The 22,979-nt window shown below is 45.9% G+C and overlaps 1 protein-coding gene and 1 pseudogene across 2 annotated transcripts; one reads left to right on the top strand and one right to left on the bottom strand.

The window, feature by feature from the left end:
• Positions 1-2,501: 2,501 nt before the first annotated feature.
• MRPS5 (mitochondrial ribosomal protein S5) lies at positions 2,502-21,000 on the bottom strand. 2 transcript variants are annotated; one of them, XM_006909442.3, is made up of 12 exons: positions 20,739-21,000; positions 18,718-18,798; positions 14,667-14,804; positions 14,127-14,252; positions 12,543-12,776; positions 10,860-10,894; positions 9,546-9,636; positions 7,232-7,278; positions 6,473-6,530; positions 6,081-6,143; positions 5,262-5,398; positions 2,502-3,291 (listed from the first exon to the last, which is right to left on the bottom strand). In XM_006909442.3, the coding sequence occupies exons 1-12, from the start codon at positions 20,794-20,796 to the stop codon at positions 3,067-3,069; spliced, it is 1,293 nt and encodes a 430-aa protein (XP_006909504.1). In that variant the 5' UTR covers positions 20,797-21,000; the 3' UTR covers positions 2,502-3,066. The 2 variants fall into 2 exon arrangements, with proteins under 2 accessions (XP_006909504.1, XP_024900819.1); XM_025045051.1 differs by lacking the exon at positions 20,739-21,000 and adding an exon at positions 20,219-20,288.
• Positions 6,868-6,986, top strand: LOC112477861 (annotated as a pseudogene).
• Positions 21,001-22,979: the final 1,979 nt, after the last annotated feature.

Below are 22,979 nucleotides of genomic sequence, written 5' to 3'. Positions count from 1 at the left end.
CGTGCCCGCACCAGGCAGGAAGGTGGGGAAAGAGGGGTGCTGGAAGGGGCGATAGACGGCCGCCATGTGGTCAGCATCTGGCCCATGCCAGCTCAGCTTTGTTCCCTCCTGTTACAGTGGCATCCTTCCCTGTGACTGAAGCTGAGCTCCCCACATATTCTTTGCTGCTACCTCACAACAGCTCTCCTGGGTGGGTGCTACTGTCATTTCCACTGTGCAGACAAGGAGGCAGGTCCTTTGACACTGAGTCATACTCACTGAGGCCCTGCTCCATGCTGAGGCAGAAGCCCAGGCCAGGCAGGGAGGGACGGAGCCAACCTGCAGAAGTGTCCCAGGAACGAGGGCCTCCCCCATGTCCCCTATCTCCCTGAGCACAGTGTCTTCCAGCCCTCGCGGATGGGAGAACCACCCCCAATCCTGAGCAGTAAGAAGCCCAACTCTGTTGCCTCTGGGCCCAGATAACTTGTTCTCTAGACAGAATATCTGTGAGAAAAGACAGATGTGGCTGCAGAAGCTGGCAGAGTCTGCGTGTGGCCAGGTGACCGGGAGAGATGCACAGGACAAAGGTGGTATGAGGCCCCTCCTTTCTTGGGCACGACTACACAGGCACATGTGGGCTTGGTCCCTTTGGAGTCTCCACGTCAGCAGGAGGACCAAGGCGACATGCTGGACCTCTCTCTTCCCCCAAGAGGGTGGACACCAGAGACCTGTCCTTCCTCAGTACTTCAGTTCAATTTTGGGTGTTTTTGTTGCTGTCTTCAAGTTCATTCATCTCTTCCTCAGTGTCCCACCTGCTCTTAACTACATCAGGATGTTTTTCATCTCTCAAAGTTTTATTTGCATATTTTATCTTCCATGCCTCTGAACATGTTTAGTTTTTTGAAATATGGAATAGAGTCCTTGTCTACTCATCTGTTTCAATGTCCTTATTTACTAGGTTGTTGTTATTTCAGGGTTGTTTCAACTGGTTGGTTTTCTCTCATATTTTATTTTCATGCACCTTTGCATTCTTGGTGATTTTTACCAGAGGCCAGGCACTGTAAACCGCACCTCACTAGACACATTTGTACTGTTACCAATATTCGCGAGCTTTATTATGTGGAAACAGTTGTCATAGTCGGATCTTGCTCCTTAGGTCTGAAGTGGAAGCAGAGCTGGGTTTTGTGCAGGATTAGTACTCCTACCATCAAGGCGAGATGTCTTACTGCTCCTTGAAGGCAGCATGGGTTACAAGTTTCCACTCCAAACGCTGTTCCCTTTGGCCCTTTTGGGTGTTAGCTCTCTGGTTGTGGGCAGCTCCCTCACAGGCACGCACCATGCTGCACACACAGTGCAGCCGGGAACCCCCGCAGGCCTCAGCTCTCTTGCTGGGCAGCTCCCCACTCCCTGTGAACTCTGGCTGCCTGGATGGCCCTGGAACCCCCAACCCCATCTCCTCAACCCAGGAAGACCACAAGGTCCTGAGAGGTTCCTTCTGCAGACTTTCTCCAGGTGGTAAGGGAGGATAATTTCATTTGTTTACTACCTCTGAGAGATCACTGTCATTTGTCTCCTGAAGTTGAATGTCTTGATGTCTTAGCTATGTAAGGAGAGAGGATAACCCAACAAGACAGAAAATATCTAGATGATAACTACCTTCCTTACTCAAGCCAATGTCACAGAGAAAAATGTAGCCCCATCCTCATCTGGTGTCACAGGCCAAGCGCCGTCCTGCCTGATGTGGCTTTCTCCCATCCCGCAGTGTCACTGGACTGCCACTCCTGCTTCCAGGCAGAAGTGAAGCCTGAGGTCACCTGGACCTCAATTCCCACTTGACTAAAGTGGGGCAGCGCCCCCATTCCAGCCGAGGACAAGGGAGCCTCCATAAAATCCTGGATGGACGGGCTGGGAGAACTTCTAGGTTGATGCCCAGGAAGGTTGGGGAGGGGGTGCCGGGAACCTGGAAGCTCTGCCCCCTGCAAATGCCTCCCCCACTTACCCCTGCCTCTGTCCCCTCTGCTGTTCACCCGCATCCTTCAACACATCCTCTTATAACAAACTGTAAACGTTAAGTGGACTGTTTTCCCCGAGTTCTGCAAGCTGTTCCAGCAAGTTAACTCCCAATGCAGGAGTTTGAGGGCAGCCTCTGATTTATTCCCCGAGTTCTGCAAGCTGTTCCAGCAAGTTAACGGAACCCAATTCAGGAGTTTGAGGGCAGCCTCTGATTTCGAGCCAGCCAGTCAGAAGCAAAGGTGACTTACAGGACTAACACTGAATCTATGGAGTCTGATGCCATCTCCAGTCAAACAGTGTCAGGACTGAGGCAACTGTAGGACACACAGCTGGTGTCAGAGAGAACTGCTTCATGGGGGTGAACTCCCATATCTGGTGTCAGAAATGAGCATGTGGAAGTCATGAGAGTAAAAGAGGAGGTAGGGGCCTGGGCTCTTCCTACTCAGAATGATGTGAGGAGGACACCTGGGGTATCAGGAAGACGCTCAAGCAACAGAAAGAGTATGAAAGTGGGTAAATACAATGGGCTTTTGTTCTTGAGTTTTCTGTTACTTCGATGGTTGAAGCAGAAAGGATAACACTGTCCAACATGGTTCTCAGTGCAGGCAGAGGAAATGTTAAAACACTGCCAAGAGGGGTGAAGCCACACCACAGACTGCAATGAGGGGTGAGTGCCACATGAGCCTAGAGCAGTCGCTAAAACACCCATGCCAAGAGGCTTCACGGGAGTCAGAAAGAACAAGGCTGGCCCATTTTCCTCTATCTTCCAGCTGCATGACTAGGCAAGTAACTGTACCTGGACTGCATGCCCTTTCCCATTAGGTGGCTCACCTGTTGCCACTGGTTTACGTGCACACGTAAAGCGGCCCCGAGGCTGAGAGCTGGGTGAAAACTCCCATCATGGTGACTGGTACACTGCATGTGCTCAGTGGGTTACAGCTCTGCTTATTTATCATTCATAAATAAAGAAATTAAGGTCAGCCTTTCCTTTACAAACACCACCGCCTGGGACATGAAGATCGAGCCACAGGTGCTGCACACAGCTGGCCCCGCGGGGGACAAGGCAGAGGCAGCTCAGGCAGCTGCTCGCTTTAGGCCTGACCACACAGAACGCTTCACTCCCTGGGTGGCCTTCACCTCCCCCCAGTCCAGTTTGCAATCTGGAACCTCGTCCTCGGGCTCCGGGTCCTTCCTCAGGGCCCCTTGGGGCGAGGCCACCACAATGGGCAGCGGGCCGCACTCCTCCCGGAACTCCACGACGTGAAGACCCTTCTTGTTGGCCAGCTGCTGGTGGGTTTCCTGTGAGACCAGAGGAGACAGCAGTTAAGTCTGCGAGGCACATCTGTGACCCTGGGCGTCACCGCCTTGGCCAGCAGGGAGCCAGTAGTGAGGGCACTGTGCCACTGGTGAATGCCCTTGCAGGTGCTTCTGGGGGACCTGTTGCAGATGGAATCATCTCAGCCCATCTCCCACCGCAGCGGGAGGGAGCAAGGGCCCTGGTCTCCAGCCTTCCAGCCCGCCCAATCGTGAGCCACAATGCGCCCCATCAGTCTGGGTCTCATCAAACCCCAGCTCCCAATCCAGAGGACGCGACGGGGGAGGGGATGCAAAGAACCCACAGACATGCAGTTAGCACCAGACTGGGAAACCACAGGACACGACCTCGTTTCTTCAACAGGACACATGAAGAAAGAAAAGGGAACCTACACAGTAAAGTGACTTAAAAGACATGGCAGAATTTACACTGTATTGACCTATCTGTAATCTGATTCAAACAAATTGTGTAAAAAATTTTTTAATCTGATAAGTAGATATTTTTAGGAGCACTGACAAGATATGTGATGATACCAAATCTCTGTGAATTGTTTTAGGTAAGATAATAGTATGCCGGGGTACTTTCAAATCTATATCTTTTAGAAATACATATTGAAATAAAATGATGTCTTGAGATTTGGTTCAAAATAACTGAGGCTGGGTGGGGCTGGCAGAGAAACAAGCGGCCACGAGCTGCTCCCCATGGACACTGGATCACAGTACCACAGGGATCTGTGACAGAGGTTCTGTCAAAGTCTGGAAACAGGGAAATAAATCTAGTAGATGGTTTACTGATGGTACATCAAAATAGGTACTGATGTGTTCAATCTCACATTTGCACACTCTACGCCCACATGTACTATCCTAATTCTACACACGTTTGAAATCAGAAGAGATGAGCCGTTTCATAAAAACAAAATAAGTCAGTGTTTCTTACAATCAATTATTTTTTTTATGTTACTAAAATTGGTGGCACTTTTTTCTCTTGGGTAGCACATTAAAATAATCCAAGTTTTTTACAGCTGAGGGCATATAAGAGGGAATCAGTAATTACATCAGAATATTCGAAGTACTAATGTAAAACAGAAATGGAAGTGACCAAGTGTTCTGACCATGACCATGACCTGTCCACAACCAATCTGTTACTTCAATGAAGTCAACTTCTAACAAGTTTACATTTAGAAGTACTTTTGAAGGGTGTTTTGGATAGTGCACGCATACGTGCACAAATAGCTGTTCAAAAAAGATCTTTTAAACAAAGCTTTCTCTTTGATCAATTTTCCTTTTTAAACAGACACCTGCAATTTTCCAAGGATCATTTTATTCAAAAGCAGCCATCAAACTCAGTATCAGGAAGCCCATCAAAGTCCTCAGCAAATGGAGTCTCTCAGCCTGTCTGGCTGTTCTGCTAAGAGCTACCCATCCCTTCAAAGGACAGTTGGTCCTTCACCTCTGCTGTGCAGGTGACCATCAGCCGCTGGGCTGTGGAGAAAGGACCTGGCCCATCAGCACCCAGTCCCATCTAGTTCGGCCGGGCTAAGCTGCCTACGCAGTCCGTGCGACCTGACGCACTCCTGCTCAGATGGCTCCCATGAGCGACAGGGCCAGCACTAAGGAAAGAACTACATCAAGAAACAGACTTTTTTTTTACTTTAACTTCTATGGTGTTGAAGCTTTAGAACAAATGTCTGCTTTTCATAAGACAAAAATTATAATAACTAGCTTTTCAAAATACTTAATTTTAAAAGTTCAAAACACCCAGGAAGTATTTTTTAAAGGGTAACCGCCGAGAATTAAGTCTCTTGTTGGACCACCTGACTGAAGAGCACAGAAGCCCTGCATCCTTGGGCGGCCCCAGGATGGCAACTCCGGGGCACCCCAGGCACATGGCGGCCTTGATACTGGCACCTGAAACACAGGCAGGAATTTCTGTTTCAGACCCAGGGTGGCGTTACCTGGTGCGCAAGCCCGTGGAAGAGGCCCCGCGTGAGGTTGAGCATGTTGAGGGACCCGGAGACCCTGGCGTACATGTCTTTGATGCCAATGAGACGGCAGATGGTGATGATGGCCCGGTGGCAGCGGAGGCCATACCCTAGAGAAGGGAGAACTCGGACTCAGTCACCCTGTCGCTTCCACACAGCTCCAGGCTCTGGGCTTGGGTGAGCCTGGTTCGCAGTCTGGCTCCATCACTTCCTAGCTGGGTGACTCTTGACAACTCACTTAACTTCGATGATGACACTTATTTAAATGAGATCTTATTCGGATTAAAGAAATAACATATAAATTCTTCAAACACCTGGGCAAAAAACCAGGGCTGTCATGAAAATTAACAGAGCTGCCTGAAAGCTCTTCTTGGGATTCAGCCCCAGAGAGGGAGAAGGCCCGTCCCTGCATCCCAGAGCCGACTGTATTTTGATGTCTAATTACTACTGGTGATGATAGTGAGCGACTGGAACTGAATAAGCCACAAGGACAGAACCATTTAAAAGCATCAATGAATTCTCTTGGGGAACTATTGTCTCCACTTGTCCAAACCCAACTACTCACTCAGCTGCTACTTCCTTTTGCTAATGTGCTCTTCCCACCAGACTCACTCCTGCAGCAGGCTGTGCTCACAGAGCCCCGAGCCTCAGCTTCTCAAATCTGACTGAGGCATCTCTGTTGGGCATTTTCAGAATGAGTTCAAGTGAAGGTAAGCAAAGGCAGAGGACAGGATGAAACTGTTATAACCGCTGTGCTATACTGCCAACAAATTATAATTGTTTTTTAGTTACCTCTGGGTTGTTTCTTCATCTTGATGTGTGTCCTCTTAAATGTTAAAGAGATGTCATGGAATACTGGAGGGCGAGAACACAAAGATGAACAGGGTTAGGTGTGCGGCTTGAATGCCCCTGCGGACATTACAGAGCAACCAATATGGCCCTGACTAAGCAGCCAACAAGCAGTGGCCAGGGATGAGCGACAAGGTCTGACTTCACTCTCCTTCCCAGGAGAGAACATTTGTTTCCACGTTTTTTATTTTTAAGGTAAGAACGCAGCAACAAACAGAGAAAACAACCATCATAGAGACATACTGCCACATGTAACGAATACCATAGAGATATACTGCCACATGTAACGAATAAACATCACCCTGCAAATTTTAAAAGAAAAGATTAACACTCACTTGTATGGCCTTCATATCGTTCCACATAATGCAAATAATGAACTGCTCTGTTCTTGGCCTGAAAGAAAGAAGGCCAATACTTTTCTTAAATCTACTGCTGGAATTTACATTTTCTTAAGAGATTTTGAAAAGTGCCTTTCATAAAATATTGTATTATGGAAAATTTCAAACTCGTACACAACAATTTCAGTATGTACTTCTAAAAACTAATGATTAAATTTAAAAAGTCATAACCATGATATCACTATCACCCCTCAAAAAATTAATAATTCCTGAGTGTCCTGAACATCCTGTCGTGTGACACACTCTCCCAGTTGTCTCGCAATCTTGGTAACAATCATGAGTCTGGTGAAAATGATGCAAAAGGGTACAGGTCCTTCAGAAATTGCTTTGTGGTCTACGGCCACGCCACCCTGAAAAAGCCCGATCCCGTCTGATCTGGGAAGCTAAGCAGGGTTGGGCCTGTTTAGTATTTGGATAGGAGACCACCGAGGAAGACCAGGTGCTGTAGGCATAAAAAAATAAAAAATACGGGATTGTAAGCTGACAAGGTCTTTGCAATCTGTGAAGTCAACCAAGGGTTGCCTTGCCTAAAAAAAAAAAAAGAAAGAAAGAAATTGCTCTGTGAGGTTCAGGAACTCGGATGGGACGCCTCAGGGGAGAGGTCTTTTCATTCTATAGGCTTTGTGTGTGGTTCCCATGGTGTCTATCCATAGCTTATTCATCTCTTACTGTCAACAAAGGAAAAAATGTACATACCTTTCTGAAAGCATCCATCCGTTCAGTGGCTTTCCCAATGGCAAAACCTTTAAAAGGAAAAGCCAAACTATGAAAAGAGGCATAAATTTGGCACATAATGTCTTTCACCACATTTCAAGTATCAGCTCCTGCAATATTTCATAGTGCTCCATTTTTCTTCTGCCTACAGGAAACGTGCTACCCAAAACGAATGACAAAGTGTGAGGCTGCAGAGATTTGCTTACCTGTTTGGGGGCAATTTTGGAAACAGTATATTTGAAGTATCTATGAAATCCGTAACATTACCTTTTATAAATCTCTAGTTAAACCTAAATATACTCTATTAAAAATAAAACCAACCATGCCCTAAATCAGTAAGGTATATGTTTTTGCACATTTTTGAAAATAGATTACAAAGGCCAGAAGGTTGGGAAAAACATACTGCTATAGAGTAAAACCATGATTTCACTGGAACTTTCAAATGCAATTCAGATTTCAATGAACTAGGAAATAAAATCAAGGGTTCCTGAGCTTGTAAATGCTTAAACTGATGAGATGAGGTTTAATCACAAGTCAATGGAAATGTCTCCACTCTTTGCCGTCACTGCGAATTATTTATTTTGAAGAATGTATTTTATTTTTAAATGACACACAGGAAGATAACATAAGACAACACTGCTCCATGAGATATACAAGACATCTGAGAACCTGGGACTAAGAGAGTCCAGTTCCTAGTATAAACATAACAAATTAAACCACACAAGCCCTAGACGAAACTATGAGTAAACACATTTATAATCTTCAAATGAAGGTTTTCCAAGCACAAAACCAGAAAACCAGAAGTTTAAAAAAAACTGATAAACCTGCTATATAAAAGTTTAAAACGTCTGTGGATTTAAAACTTTCACGGGAAAAAAATAAAAAACTAAGTCAAAATATATGACAGACAAAGGGCCAATGTCCTCAACTTACAAAGAGCTTATACTATCGAGAAGAGCAATCACCCAACAGAAAAATGCACAAAGCGTGTGAACTCACAGAGCTGGAGGGAATGACAATGGCTGACAAACATGTGCAATGGTGTCCAAACTCTCACGATTAAAGAAACGTAAACCCAAACTGCGAGGTGTGTTTCACTGTGATACTAATGATCAGTAAAGTCTGATGTTATCCAGGGTGGGCAAGGGTGGGAGGGAACAGCCGAATAGAAACTGAGGGCTCTGGCAACACCCATCAACATCCCAAACGCAGACCAAGCTGAGGCAGGAATTGCACTGCAGGAAATTCCCCTATTGATAATCTTGTGAAGGTATAACAAATTAAATGTACAATTACCACGAAACTGGAAACGACGTATGGAAACAATATAAACATTCAGCAATAAGGAAAAAGTAACACAACCTACACTACCCACACAAGGACACCACACAGTCAGCTCAAAGAGGAAGCAGGAACCCGAGGGCGCAGCTGAGTGAGAAATCAGGATGCATTGTGACTTTTCCGCATTCTTTTTTTTTTTTTTTTAATTTTTATAAGAGTTATTTTGAGCCAAACTGATGACATGTGCCAGGGAACAAGATCTCAAATGCTCCCAAAACTTTTTTAAAAAGATATGTGAATACAGAATTTCTGGAAAGATAAAAAAAAATAAATGTTAGGATTGGCTTCCCCTGGCACCATACTACCCACATGTACACTTGTTTGGAGTGTCAGTGTGGGTTAAATAGGCACTTTTCTTTCCCCGACACATTCAGGTATACATTTCAAAACAGATGTTCGCTATGGAAGCTTAAAAAATAAATTTTAAATGAGTGGTAAGCCTATGAATTAGAGTAAACGTCATAAATCTTTCAGTGTATATCCTTCCAATCTTTACTTTGTGTATAAAAACATATTTTTAAAGAAAAAACTGGAATTATATTTTACAGGCTTATATGAAGTCATGTTTTCTCACTTAGCATTATTTTGCGAGTAGGTTTCCATAATCCTTGAGTGGCAACAGACGTTACAATGCATGACTATATTCTTTTTGTAACTGCGTCCCTATTGTTAACATTTAGTGGTTCCCCCTAATTTTTCACTACTCTACATAACACAATAAGCCTTTTAAAATGTCCAGTGACCTCACAGGAAAAGGCAGATGTAAAAAGATCTACTCTTTCTTTCCCCGCTAGGGAATTTTATGAGTTGACCAAAAGGTTTGTGAGCTCAAACCACAAAAAGTTTCATCAATAGAAAGTCTGGCTGGCAGCACAAACCCACAGACTCCAGAGCGAAGCCCAGGCCACACCTGTCTCACCCCACCTCCAACACCAGCACTGCTCATGTCATTCACCTGCGGCTCCTTTGCCATTCCCCACAGCGACCAGGACACGGACTGATCTCTTTCTTCCCTCTTTTGCTGTCATATTGAAAACATTTCTTACCTAAAAGACAGAATGTTTCATAAATATGACACCTTAAGAAAATTCTGAAGTAGGGACTGGAGTAGTCTCTGCGCCCGGGTGCGGAAACCCACACATGCACACACTATACAGCTCACAGTACCCCATCTTAACGAAGGTGCAAAAAGGAAAAAAGTTGCTGATTAAACTTTGACACAGTTTATAACTGACTGGCTAGAAGACATATCCCAAAAACAGAAAGATTAAAAAGTGAATAAATATAAATGTAAATGTGCATCTCAGAAATGATAAAACACAGTATATAGAAACAGCACAGGACTGGATCTCAATATTAAGGATTAGGCTCACCTGAGAACAGAAAATCTGGAAACCCCTGCTCACTGTGAACGACAAGAAAGTCTGCATGTGGGGCGGGGGGCATGCTTAAAAGCCCAGAAACCATGAAACTTCATTACACTGCTCACATGGCGGCGCCCTAATGAGGTTAAAGGAAAAGGGAGCTGGAGCCTGCCCTGGGGACCATCTCAAAGGAAACTGCCCACACGTGGGGATTCTTCAAGGGGACTGACTCCCAGAAGGTACGCACAGGGACCCAAAGACATACAACACTGTGAACATGTTTTAAATTATATAATGCAATTGGTAAGAAGAAATATGCACATCTAGTCAAGGACTCGATAAATGGTTACTCCATACGGTAGTTAAGGCTGAAGAAGCACGCAGTGCTCCACGGGAAGAGGACTATTTTAAGGAAAGCCCTGTAAAGTGCCTGAAATTGACCTGATACAGGTTTCTGTTTCCAGGCCTGCTGGGTGATTTCCCCCAGAGAAGCAGTTCTGGCCTTCTGCCCTTGCTCCTCTGCTCTGCCAGGTTGCTCCCTGAACTGATGTAGATATGGCTGGTTTGTAATTCAAGGAAAGATCGCTGATGCTGCTTCAGTGTTTGGAAGGAGGAAATCAAGATGTAATCACCAATTTCTATTATTGTCAATACCACCAAAACTGCCTTGTCACCACACCTCAACACAAAGCTTCCCAAAAGGGCAGTAGTCAGTGAGGCCGTTATCAAGTGATTGAAATTCGAGTTTCATTCTTTTCTTACCCAAATTATCTCTGTGTCTCAGAAAAATCAGGCATCAGGGCTTTCCCTCACCCCTCACAGTCCCTCTTGCCTAGTCCCATGCCACCCGCCCCAACTCCCCACCTCCCCAAAGGCCGCACTGGATACTGAAGCCACATGCCTACCTCAAGTATCCTGGTGTCAAAGTCATCATAGGTTTCTGTAGAGAGAAAAGAAACAGGCGTACAGACAAGTGTGTCTACACAGTTAGTGCACAAAAGTGTTTTCAACAGGCACCGTCAGTAACATTCAAGTGAGAAAGAACCTCGCGTTGTCCGGTGCCACCTCCCAGGCCACGCCCTGGTCCATCACCATTGAGAAACAGGCGTACAGACAAGTGTGTCTACACAGTGCACAAAAGTGTTTTCAACAGTCACCGTCAGTGACATTCAAGTGAGAAAGAACCTCGCGTTGTCCGGCGCCACCTCCCAGGCCATGCCCTGGTCCATCACCATCGCCAAATGGATCTGGTCTGCACAGCCTGCCCACTCCAAGACACCAGTCCGCCGTCCGCACCAAATCCCGGGAATGCCCTCAGCTCCCTCATGCTCTTCTCTCCACCAGTGACCAGGCCTGAGCAAATGCAGCCATTCGGCCACGGAGGAGAGAAGCAAAGCACAGTGCACACAAGGGCCAACAAACATCCATGGGCTCCAACTCAATTGCGTGCTGCCCGCTGCCTGTCAGCCTTTATGTCCTTTTAGTCAGGCCTCTTTCTACTCACCACAGCACCACTTCAAACATGTTGTGCTCTTTTATTAACGTTTTACGATAGAAAATTTCCGTCACAGAACAGCAGAATGACAGCTAATGTGCCCCTTAGCCAGTTCCAACAACTATCAACTCATGGTCAGTCTCTCTCCTCTAAGCTGTCCAGTCCAGTCCACTGGATAATGCAAAGCCAGTCCAATACTCCACTGCCTATCAAAATATTCTGGTGGCCATGCTCACCAGTACCCCATCCTCCTTTCAGCAGATGACCACCCACTTCTCCTCCAGAGAAGTGGAGCCACCAGGCGCTATGATGGAACCAGGCAGATGCCACTCACACGCCTGCCCCCTACACTTTCACTGCCAATATCACAGGCTCATCTGAATCTGTCACCAGCTAATCTTTTCATCTACACTCTAGTCCTCGGCTCTCACCAGGGCCTTGGCAGGTCGGTTCCCCTCCCTCCTACCTCTCCCTCCTCCCACTGAAGCATCTTGTTCAGTAATAAGCAGGTCTGTCTGGGTCTCTCCATCTCAGCCCCCGCCCTGTTCTTTTAGCCAAACTTAAGAAAGCTGCCCAACCCTTGTCTATTTCTTCCCCCGCCTCCTCAAGAAGGAATTTTCTGGATGATTTTCACTTCCCTACATGCTCGGGGGGCTCAGGGGGCAGAGAACTTTGTTTTCTAATTTGACCTACTAAGTACCACCATTTTGCTTCCACGCATGCTCCCATGAGGCTGATGGTCACTACCTACTTTGTGCTATGATGGAACCAGCAGCACACACCGTGCCCCCACAGGACTCGAGACCCACATTTGGGTAGCTGCTTGTGCAGACAGACCCCTGACATATGCCAGCACAGCTGAGAAGCCGCATAATGACGGCACCAGAACCCAGGATTGGCACTGAAGTGCCTCTTGGCTACAGGCCTCTCATGCTCTATAAAATACACCTGGATAACCATGTGAAGTCACTTCAGTGATGCTCAAATCATTCTTTGTAGAAAAGCAGCCTGAACAGGTAAGTAAGATCACAATGAGGAACCCGACACAAAGGGTCCCTCTGTCATAAAGGCCAGCAAAGCAGGACTCTGCTACCTCCATTGGGGCCGGGGTCGGGGGGGCCAAGACTGACACCACCCCACGTGTTTCCACTCCAGCCACGCTCTCGTTTAACCTTCATCTTCTTCTTCCGGTCCCACTCGTCCCTCTGCTGGATCATGTCAGCCTCTACTTTCTCCTGCTCCTCCTTGCTTCTCTGGGCAATGGCCTGCACAGCTCCATCTCTCATAAGAGGGACATTCAGACCAGGCCAAAGGAAGCCACTACGCCCTGAAGGTTTAAAAACACACATGAAGAAGAATTTTTAAAAGTCATTCATTTCTTGAGTGATAAAATACCAGGCAATGGGTATACAGACGACACTGCTTATAGGAGTATAAACTCACACAGTCACCTGGCGGGCCATTGGCATGTCCATAAAAATTTTCAATGCACCTCCCCTAACGGCTACTAATTCTACTTCACGGTGCTACTGACAGAAACACTCCTGCACAGGTATAAGGCGTACATGTACATGGACGAGGACGTCCACCAGAGCACCTCAACAAACCATGGCACATCCAACCTACGAAAGCGTCCGCACTGAACTGAAAGAACGAGGCAGCACTATAGGTGCTGACATGGAACAATTTCCAAGACCTATCATCGAGTGGAAAAGGTACATGATAAGACAGTATGTACCACATAATCTAACATAATTACTTTTAAAAAGAAGAAAAAATATATTTCTTTCAGGGTTTTTATGTACAAAAAAGCATCAAAAAAATGTCAGAAGGCAACACACCAGAATGAGATGAGCGGTTTCCTTGGGGGTGGCAGCTGGGGTAGGGGAGATGGAAAGGGCATCGGGAGAGCTCGCGTTTCTCCTAGTCTGAATTTGTTACTGAGAAGTATATACATGTGATTATTATATTTTTTCTAAATGTTAAAAAGTAAGATAAAATACAAGGTAAGTCACAGAGAAAAACATCCAGGCAGAAAGACGGTAAGCAGGACAGTGAAGGTGTTTTCTTCATGCCTGAAAGGCTACTACTACCACAAACATTGTCAGCAACCACAACACAAAGTGTCAAGTAGAGGACACCATACAATTTCTACTCTTCAAAAAACACAAGCATAAACAACGTGTTCCCAGGGTAGGCAAACTAAGGGCCATGGGCCAAATCCAGCCCACCACTTATTTCTGTAAATAAAGTTTTATTGGAACAAGGTATGTCAATTTGATTATGTATTGTCTATGACTGTTTTTGTGCCTCAACAACACAAAACAGTTGAATGGTTGTAACCAAACTGCGTGGCTCACAAAGCTGGAACCACTGCAGAGAGTTGCCAACCCTCTACTTATCTTCTATCACTGTCTTGTAAGTTTATTGAGGGTGGGGACTGTCACAGCAGATACCACACCAGGCATAGAAGGCTTATTGACTGACTGAATGAATGAATGAATGAATGAATTCATTTCCATGGAATTTTCCTCTCCCAGAATCATGGGGCCATAAGTAAGCTGCAGACCCCAGCACCCTTCAAGAGAAATGTTTTGATGCTTCTAGATTGTGAAAATACCTATAAAATTTGGAAAATAAAACCTAAAAAGCACATTAGCTGTTTTAATAAGTTTACCTTCACCAATGATCTGACCCCTGTTCAAATCCTTTCTTCTCTTTTTCTTAGTTCTCTTGCCTCTTCCCTTCCTTGCTCCAGCACCAGTCTCTGCCAAAGCACCTTTCCACAGCTCAGCTGCTGTCACTGTAATGAAAGATTGTTTTTTTTTTTAACTTTCAAGAAATGATCTATGATCCACTGAATAAAAAAGGCCAGAAGACACCAGCTTCACTTGACCACTATAGCAGTGAAAGCAAAATTAAATTCTTCTTTGCGTATATCACATGATTATAGACCTCAGGTGCCCCAAATGGGGGTTAGGACTAAAGCAAACTAGTGGTCCCCAAAGTACAAACAAATATGGCTGATAGCACGTGAGGTAATTCTACAAGCTACATGAAGGAACAATTTTACTTTACTAGTATATCACAACTAATCACCTGAGTGTTAAAATTAATTTAATTAAGGAAAAAGAAGAAAAAGAAGAACAATGAAGATACAAAGCACCTTTTATTCTCTCACTTCATGAAACAGGAAGCTGGTGGCCAGTCTACGTACGTTTAGTGAAGAAACTGTAGGGTCTGTACCACTGGCCCACTGAATTGCTGAGCGAAGCAGCCCAGCCCTGTGTCTGCTGCACATGGGTCAAGCTGCTGAAATGGCGAGTGTCAGTGGTTCCTGGAGATGACAAAGGGCCTGGAGGGAGATGGAACAAAACCCTGAGTTATTTGCTCCATGGCTGTGCAGAAACACTGCCAGCATCAAACAATTAATCGTTCCTGAAAAAATTAAGTCACTAAGTTACTAAACTTTAAGAATCAGGTTTTGAGAACAGTATTTCTTCTAAAATAAAAACAAAACTTTGGACTGATAACCTAAGTGGCCATTCCAGTTAGAGAAGGTGCAGTTCATCCACACGATGGGTGGCGCTTTCTCACAAAGGAGGTGAACCTGTCCACACAGGAGCCACCGTGCTGCAGGACAGGATCTCATGCCCCTGTCTCCTCCAGGCCACACAGCCTCCACTGTGAGCGACCGAGCAGTGGGAAGACCGGTGGAAAGCAGACCTGCCCATGACCTAGCTGGAAGCACGGGGTGCGCTGCCCTTGTACGGTGCGAATACACTATACAGACTAACTCCAGAAGCACATGCCAGAACTGGCAACGGTGGTCGCTTCTGGGGAGGACAGATGCATCTGAGGCTGGATGTGACAGATTTGCTTTTTTGTGGATTTGGGGGGAATTTTTTTTAAATAGTATGTATCTCTTTAAAAAGTGTTTTCAAAGAGCCATGTTTTAGAGGCAGCCATTTTATCCTTGCCCTGGATGGGGTGTCCTATAAGGGATCAGTGGCCTTGTGGGAAAGAAAACCCTGATTAGAGAAACGGACTGCACATGTTTGAGCTATGCCTTTAGGCAGAGAATCTAGTGACTGCCAGAGAGGTGAGGAGGGGGTTAAAACCCCTAGAGAGAAAAAGGGTTGGTTAAGGGTTCCAGGCTTGACAAACAGAAAGCCAAAGAGTGACAGCAGCTATCCTCCAGTCTCTGAGAAAGTATGAAGAAGAATACGGTGACAATAGCTTCATCACCACAGAGGGCCAAGCACCAGATGATCTCAAGTAGCAACAAGAAAGAATCTGGTTGAACATAAGGAACAAACTGATTCTAAATGGCTACGATAGCTAAGCCATTAGCTATATAAACATGGAAAAAGGAGATCATTTAATCCAAGCCCTTTGTTTCACAAGAGTCTTGGGCCTACAAGATTAGGGACTTGTCAAAAGTCACAACACTAGTCAGTAGATGAAATTTAAATACCAACTCCAGTTTGGTGACTTACTAATAGGCATGGAAGTAGGTGGAGACTGGCCCAGACAACACAGTGAGGTAGCTCACTTAGTGAATTATTCAATAAATAGTAAACAAGATACTAGCTTTTCATTTTAAATAAATTCGGGGCTTCAATGATCGTTCCCAACCCCATGCTGTTGGACACATTTCAGCTTTTCTTGTAACCCTTGGTCTTCAACAAAATTTCAAGTACACATGAATTTTTATCTTGTACTATATTGCAAACTTTGATAAACTTCAAGCATGTAAAAATCACTACCATCAGATTTGGAATTCTGTAATCTTTTTCAAAAGACCAAAATACTATTCATAGCTAATAATGTATTTAGCCTAAAAGGTCCACTTGTCAAAAATAAAAAAAAATGGACTTCAGAGTTTAGGAATCATCTCTTCTAATACACTGTTGCTACAACTGAGTTTACTTTAATTGTGCTGTGATTTTAAAACAAGAAATGGCAGTAACTCGTGATAAGTCACATGTTGAAGCTATCAAAGATTACCCACCACTATCAGTGGTCCCTTTTGCCCCGATCCTTTTGAATTCTTATTACTTCAGCCCATGACACCCAGTGTCAGGAAACAGTCGCCATGGAGTCCACAGGGGGCCAAGCCCAGGAGCCCGAGAGTGGACCTCTTCAAAGACACAGCCTGTGCCTGAAGGTCTCACTTTAGTGTCTGCCAGTTTTCACCAGGAAGAATTTCTTCCTTCTAATTTAAGTCTTTTCTATTAAATCAAACTGGTTAACTAGTGATATTTGAGAGATTTTATAAAAATTATTGCGATATTTCTGACCAGTTTGTTGCAGCATTTAGAAAAATATAGCACTAGGTGCAAAGAAAACAGAGTAACTTTTTAAAAATGAGGCAATATTTAACTGCAGGAGAAAGAAAACATTGTAGAGGAAATATAATGACAGAATACCACATAACATTTATGATTAAGACACTGCCCACAGTGTCCATCAAACTGTGTGGTCCCCTGTGTGGGAAAAAGCAGGGTACGTGGTGTAAGAGTAGCTCTGCAATCAGCATAACAAAGATAACAGGGAAAAACGATATACACGATCTACTTAGAAACATAAGCAGAAGAAAGCTGAGAGAACTGAAGGTGTCACTGGAAGATGGGAAGGGGTAGGAAAGGGACCTGCTTTCAAGACATAAACCTTTTAGGGCTCTGTGGAAGCACAATATTTTTAAAAAATAGTACAACAATCTTCAAAGCAAGTACTACTGTCCTCATTTTATAGACGAGGAAACTGAGGGTCTGAGGGGTGACATTTGCCCATGGTTGCAAAGGCAGGAAGTGGTGGAGCTGAGAACTGTTCAGTCACTGGGCCAGCCAGCACACCCCGACCCAGGCCCTTCAGCGAGGCCAACCCCTCAGCCAAGAGGGCTTCTCCCTGGCCCTGCCTATACCAGCGCGGGTCAGGGACACCCTGTAGTAAAGGGCAGAGTAAGTAGATTATGGATGAATGAGTCACTAACCAACAAATAAACAAGTAAAGGGCAGGCCCCAGGCCACTAGACCCCCTGCTGGACCTCTCCAGCCAAGTGTTCCAGCATCTCGCAGGTGGGGCCAACACTAAGAGCGAGGCTCACACACAGTTCCAGAAACTCAAGGACACAATGAGAGTTTGAGTCTGCCCGAAGCAGAGTCCACGTGGAAAAGGCAGGATTTAATTGACAGCAACAACACTGGAAGATGGGAAGGGGTAGGAAAGGGACCTGCTTTCAAGACATAAACCTTTTAGGGCTCTGTGGAAGCACAATATTTTTAAAAAATAGTACAACAATCTTCAAAGCAAGTACTACTGTCCTCATTTTATAGACGAGGAAACTGAGGGTCTGAGGGGTGACATTTGCCCATGGTTGCAAAGGCAGGAAGTGGTGGAGCTGAGAACTGTTCAGTCACTGGGCCAGCCAGCACACCCCGACCCAGGCCCTTCAGCGAGGCCAACCCCTCAGCCAAGAGGGCTTCTCCCTGGCCCTGCCTATACCAGCGCGGGTCAGGGACACCCTGTAGTAAAGGGCAGAGTAAGTAGATTATGGATGAATGAGTCACTAACCAACAAATAAACAAGTAAAGGGCAGGCCCCAGGCCACTAGACCCCCTGCTGGACCTCTCCAGCCAAGTGTTCCAGCATCTCGCAGGTGGGGCCAACACTAAGAGCGAGGCTCACACACAGAGTTCCAGAAACTCAAGGACACAATGAGAGTTTGAGTCTGCCCGAAGCAGAGTCCACGTGGAAAAGGCAGGATTTAATTGGCCACAGGCACAATGTGGGCTCAGCAAGGGATGGTCATCTCCCTTTCTGGAGAGTGACTGAGGAGCGGGCCCTGCCCTTTGCGGTGTCAGAGCACAGGCCTCCACAGAGACTATCAGGAGGAGGTGTGACAGTACCAATGACTCAGGACCCAGTCCTGCCATTTACTGCCTGTGTGACTTTGAGCAAGTCACCTAGCCTCTGAGACTCACTTTGTCATCTGTAAAATAGAAATAACAGCCCCCTCATTAACATGGTATGATGATTAGCCAAGGTAACAACATGCTCCAAGTCTGACATACAGTAATCACTCAATAAATTAGCTATTTAAAGCCTTCAATTACAACTACAATCATAAAAAATTTGAAAAGTACTCTTTAGACCCTATGCATTTCCATCATAAAGAAGAAGTTTAAGTTCATTTACATTTCTAAAAACTACATAGAGTAACATTAGGTCTTATAAGAAAAGACAGATAAATGAATCAATCTCACAATTGCTGAGAACAGTCTTCAGCACCAAAGCGGAAGCTGCTGTGGAGGTGTGTAGGTAAAGCTGCCTGGACCATAAATGACCTGTAAAGTAAAAAAAATTAAATATACAACTCTACATGAAAAAGAACTTTTAAAACAGTAACACCCATACTAAAATTAATATCTGTAGAATAAAATAACCAAAACAAGTATTTGAGTGATTTTGGGGCTCCATGACCACTTGACCAAGTAAGTGATATCACATCACGTCTCCTTCACTCTCACATCTAACCAGTTACCAAGCCCTATAGATCCTCCTCAAAAATCGATGCACCTGCCAGCTGTGTCCTATGATCTCGCTGCCTCTCTTTTGTTCAGGCCTCACCATCTCTCAGCCACATGGTAACAACAGTCTCCTACCAGGTCTCACTGCCTCTGGTTTGCTCCCTCTCATTCACCACCTGCTATTTCTAAAATAACAGGTCTGATCATGTTACAGTCCTGATATATCATTCTTTGGCTCCCTACTGGCTGCAAAACAAAGTCAAAACCCTTCAGCAGAGCCTCCAGGCCAGCAACCTGGCCCCAACCTCCCACATCAGCCTCACCTCCCTCCACAATCCCTCTGACCACGCCAGGCTCTTAGTCTTGAAGACACTCTGCCCTTGCATCCTGTGTCTCAGACATGTTCTCCAGTTTGTCTGAAACAGCACCTCTGGGTGAAGCCCCCAATTCCTGCAATGTTCCCTCGGCACTGTGCTCCCCTCCCCTCCGGAGCCCCCACAGCAACAGGCCATCACTGTACCATGTACTACTCCACACAGCATCATGCTTCACAATAGGCTGACAGCACTCGATGGCACCGACTTCTGAAAATAGTGCCAAGGCAAATCAATGCGGAGAGAATCTTTCCAACAAATGGTGCTGGGACAATAGAATATCTACATGCAAAAGAATGAAGTCGGAGCCCTACTTCGCATCATACATAAAATTAACTCAAAATGGATCAGAAACCTAAAGGTAATAGCAAACATTACAAAACTCTTAGGAGAAAAAGTAAGGACAAATCTTTCTGACTTTGGATTTGGCTATGGTTTCTTAGATATGACACTAATAGCATAAACAACAAAAACAAAAAGTAGGTAAATCAGACTTTATCAAAATTTAAAACTTATGTGCTTCAAAGGGCTCTATGAAGAAAGTGAAAAGACAACACAATAGGAAAATTTTTTTGCAAATCACGTATCTGACTAGGAACTCGTATCTAGAAAATATAAAGAACTCTTACAATTCATTAATAAAAAGGCAGCCCAATTTAAAAATGGGCAAAGATTTAAATAGACACTTCTCCAAAGAACATATATAAGTGACCAATACAAGATGCTCATTAGCCATCAGAGAAATGTAAATTAAAACTGCAGAGTGATGCCACTTCACACCCACTAGAACGACTACAATCAAAAGGACAGACGACAAACGCTGGAGAGTATGTGGAGAGAAATAAGAACTCTCATGTACTCACTGCTGGATGAGAGCGGACTGCTTCCTCCAGCTGCAAACAACCAAGGGAGGATCATGATAGCAAAACCGACATCCGAAACATCCCTCTTTTTCGTAATGGCACTGACCAGCCCAGACTCTAACACGACCGCTACTAACCCTATAGACTCGAGCTGCAGGACGACCTCTCTCCCTTAAGCTTTGCTGGCCGCCCTCCACCTCGAACCTCGCCGGATATCACCGAATGAACTGTGGGCGACCCGATAGGAGGGTGACGCTCGCTTGCGGTTCCCGGCCCCTCTCTGCCAAGCACGTACGAGCGGTCCGGTGAACCAGAAGGGACCTGAGACAACTTCCAGTTCATTCTCACTTTTCAGTGGGACCGTGCGACCCAGAGAGGGCGCGGAAGAGAGCAAGGTCACACGGAGGGTCTGGGCGGGACGGAGGCCAGCGTGAGGGGCCCCGCTTCCCTCCGCCCGGGCGAGCCCCCTGTCCCCGCCCCGGCCCCGCTTGCAGCCCCCGCCCCGCGTCCCGGCTCTCACCCGCGGGCGCACCGCACAGCGCAGGTAGGCAACTCGCCGCGCGCACCGCCACCGCCATGGTGGAGCCGCCAGAGCCTCTCGTCTGCGCAGCCCTCCTCACCGCCTGCCGCGACTGCCCTTCATCGCACGGAAGCCTCAGCCGGCAGCTGGATTCCCGAGGCCACACGACTGCGCCGCAGCGCAGCCGGGGGTGAGAGATTGCCGGGACGAGCAACGAGGCGGAATAAGATCGGCGCAGCTGCGGACAGCCCCGCAGGGTCCTCGCGTGAGGACCCGAAGGCGGGGCTAGGGCTCGCTCACGGCGTCCTCTCGCGAGAGCGGGTGGGGCTATCTGGGCCTCCTGAGCGACCGGCGCGGGCGGGTCAGCTCCTGCTGCCGCTCAGTGTTGTTGCCGGGGTCCCTCGGTCCAGGTGGGCGAGATGCAGACGCCGCCGAGTGGGTGTGAGTGAAGGTTCATGGAACGAGTATGGCAGACAGGGAGTGTGGGGAGGTGTTCACACCCACTCCAGTAGCGCTCTGAGGGTCCTTGGCTTTATTCTGATGCCGAGGTTTGGCCGCACACGTGGGCCCCAGGTCTGGGCTACATTTTTACTCACCCGAGCTTGGCTTCCTCTGGGCCTGCCGGGGTGACCCAAGTACGCACAGGACACAGACGCGGACGTCTAGTAGGGAGCTAGGGATCCTTCTCAGACAGACCTCCAGTTTTCAAACTTCGTATAAAAATGTTCAAACGTACGGAAAAGCAAAAATAGTGTCAAACGAGTCAAAGATGATCAAGATTGGTATAGTTGCTTCATATGTCCCTGTTTTTCCTTTTTCTTTGCTGAAGTAAACCTGTTTTATTCTTATCTGTTTCATGATGCATCTCATTTAAAATAGACTTAACATATTAAACGGTTTCGGTTAAAAGGAAAGAGATTGATCACACCCAGTGCTGGCTGGGGTCTAAGTAACAGGCACTCACACAGTGGTTGGGGAGGGAGGATTGCTGCATAATTAAATGATTCATGTGCGGTAGGGTGCCTGCAAAGATGACCCTCAACAGTTCCTTCTCTGCCTGTACTTTCGTGTCATTCCTTCTATCTAGTAGTATTTATTTCCCTTCCCATGTATATGGGCTGGCCTGTCATCTGCTTTGATCACTGAAAGTAGTGGAAGGCCTCATCACATGAGGAGTTAGAAGAGAAAACCAGTTACTTTGAAGATAAATCACCCAAAGAACAGAGAAAAAAATGTTGAAGAAAGACTTAACAGAGCCTCAAAGGCCTGTGGGACAATGTCAGGCATTCCAACATACAAGTAAAGAGAGTGTCAGAAAGTGAAGAGAGAGGGAAAGGGGGCAAAGAAATGAAGACTGCATTGGAATGAAGTGGGGACATCTGGCCAAGGCTTAAAGACGACTGGCAGCTTCCACTTTCATCTTCTTGGTATCCAGCCCCTGTGTGAAGACATGTAGTTCAGCCTAGCCAAGTTGACGTATGTCAGCCATCACAGTTCACCTTTTGTCAATTTGGCACCCATATACACTTCCTTAAACCATACTTAGTCTCCAAGTAAAGAAAAGAGTCATGCTTCTGCCAAACCTGATACAACTATCCTGTGGCCAGCCAAAAACAAAAATTTTTTCCCAAAAAGAAGATAAAAGGACTTTTTTGTTCTTGCGTAATGATTCTTACTCTAGCCGATTCGTACTCCCCTTTTAGATCCTATAATTTAAATACTGAGACAAAATTAACTATCAACAGTATATCGTATGTTAAGGGGATAAGAGAAGGAAAGTAAAATATTTTGTTAATTTTATACAAACATCAAAACGAGGAAATACTTATAACAGTCTCATTTCTATGACTGGTTACGTGGTCACAGCTAGTGCGAATATCTTCTATCCATTGCATGTTCCCCTTGCCGTCAGCAAGCACCTCAACTGGTCATGGCTCCTTACTGGTGGGTTGACTGAAACTGTCCTTCCTGAAGGGTATGGATCATTATAAGTCATGACTGAACTGGGTTGTAGTTTCCCCCTGACTCCAGTCACAGGACTTGGGAGTAATGAACGATGTCCTGGGGACCTCTTGTACCCCACACACACTTCTTCCTCACCGTCGCAGCAACCCAATTTCCCCTGGATAGGACCAGTCACCCCAACCAGAAACCCTTTTTTGTTTCTGTGGCGTGAGGAGTCAAAAGTGGCCAGGTGGCAGTATCAACTTCCAGTTGAATGGAGTCATTATTGTGTCACCT

This window comes from Pteropus alecto, unplaced genomic scaffold, assembly GCF_000325575.1.
Source record: "Pteropus alecto unplaced genomic scaffold, ASM32557v1 scaffold223, whole genome shotgun sequence".
Lineage (NCBI taxonomy): Eukaryota > Metazoa > Chordata > Mammalia > Chiroptera > Pteropodidae > Pteropus > Pteropus alecto.
The sequence above is the reverse complement of the archived record's forward strand: the minus strand, read 5'-3'. Positions and strand labels throughout refer to the sequence as shown.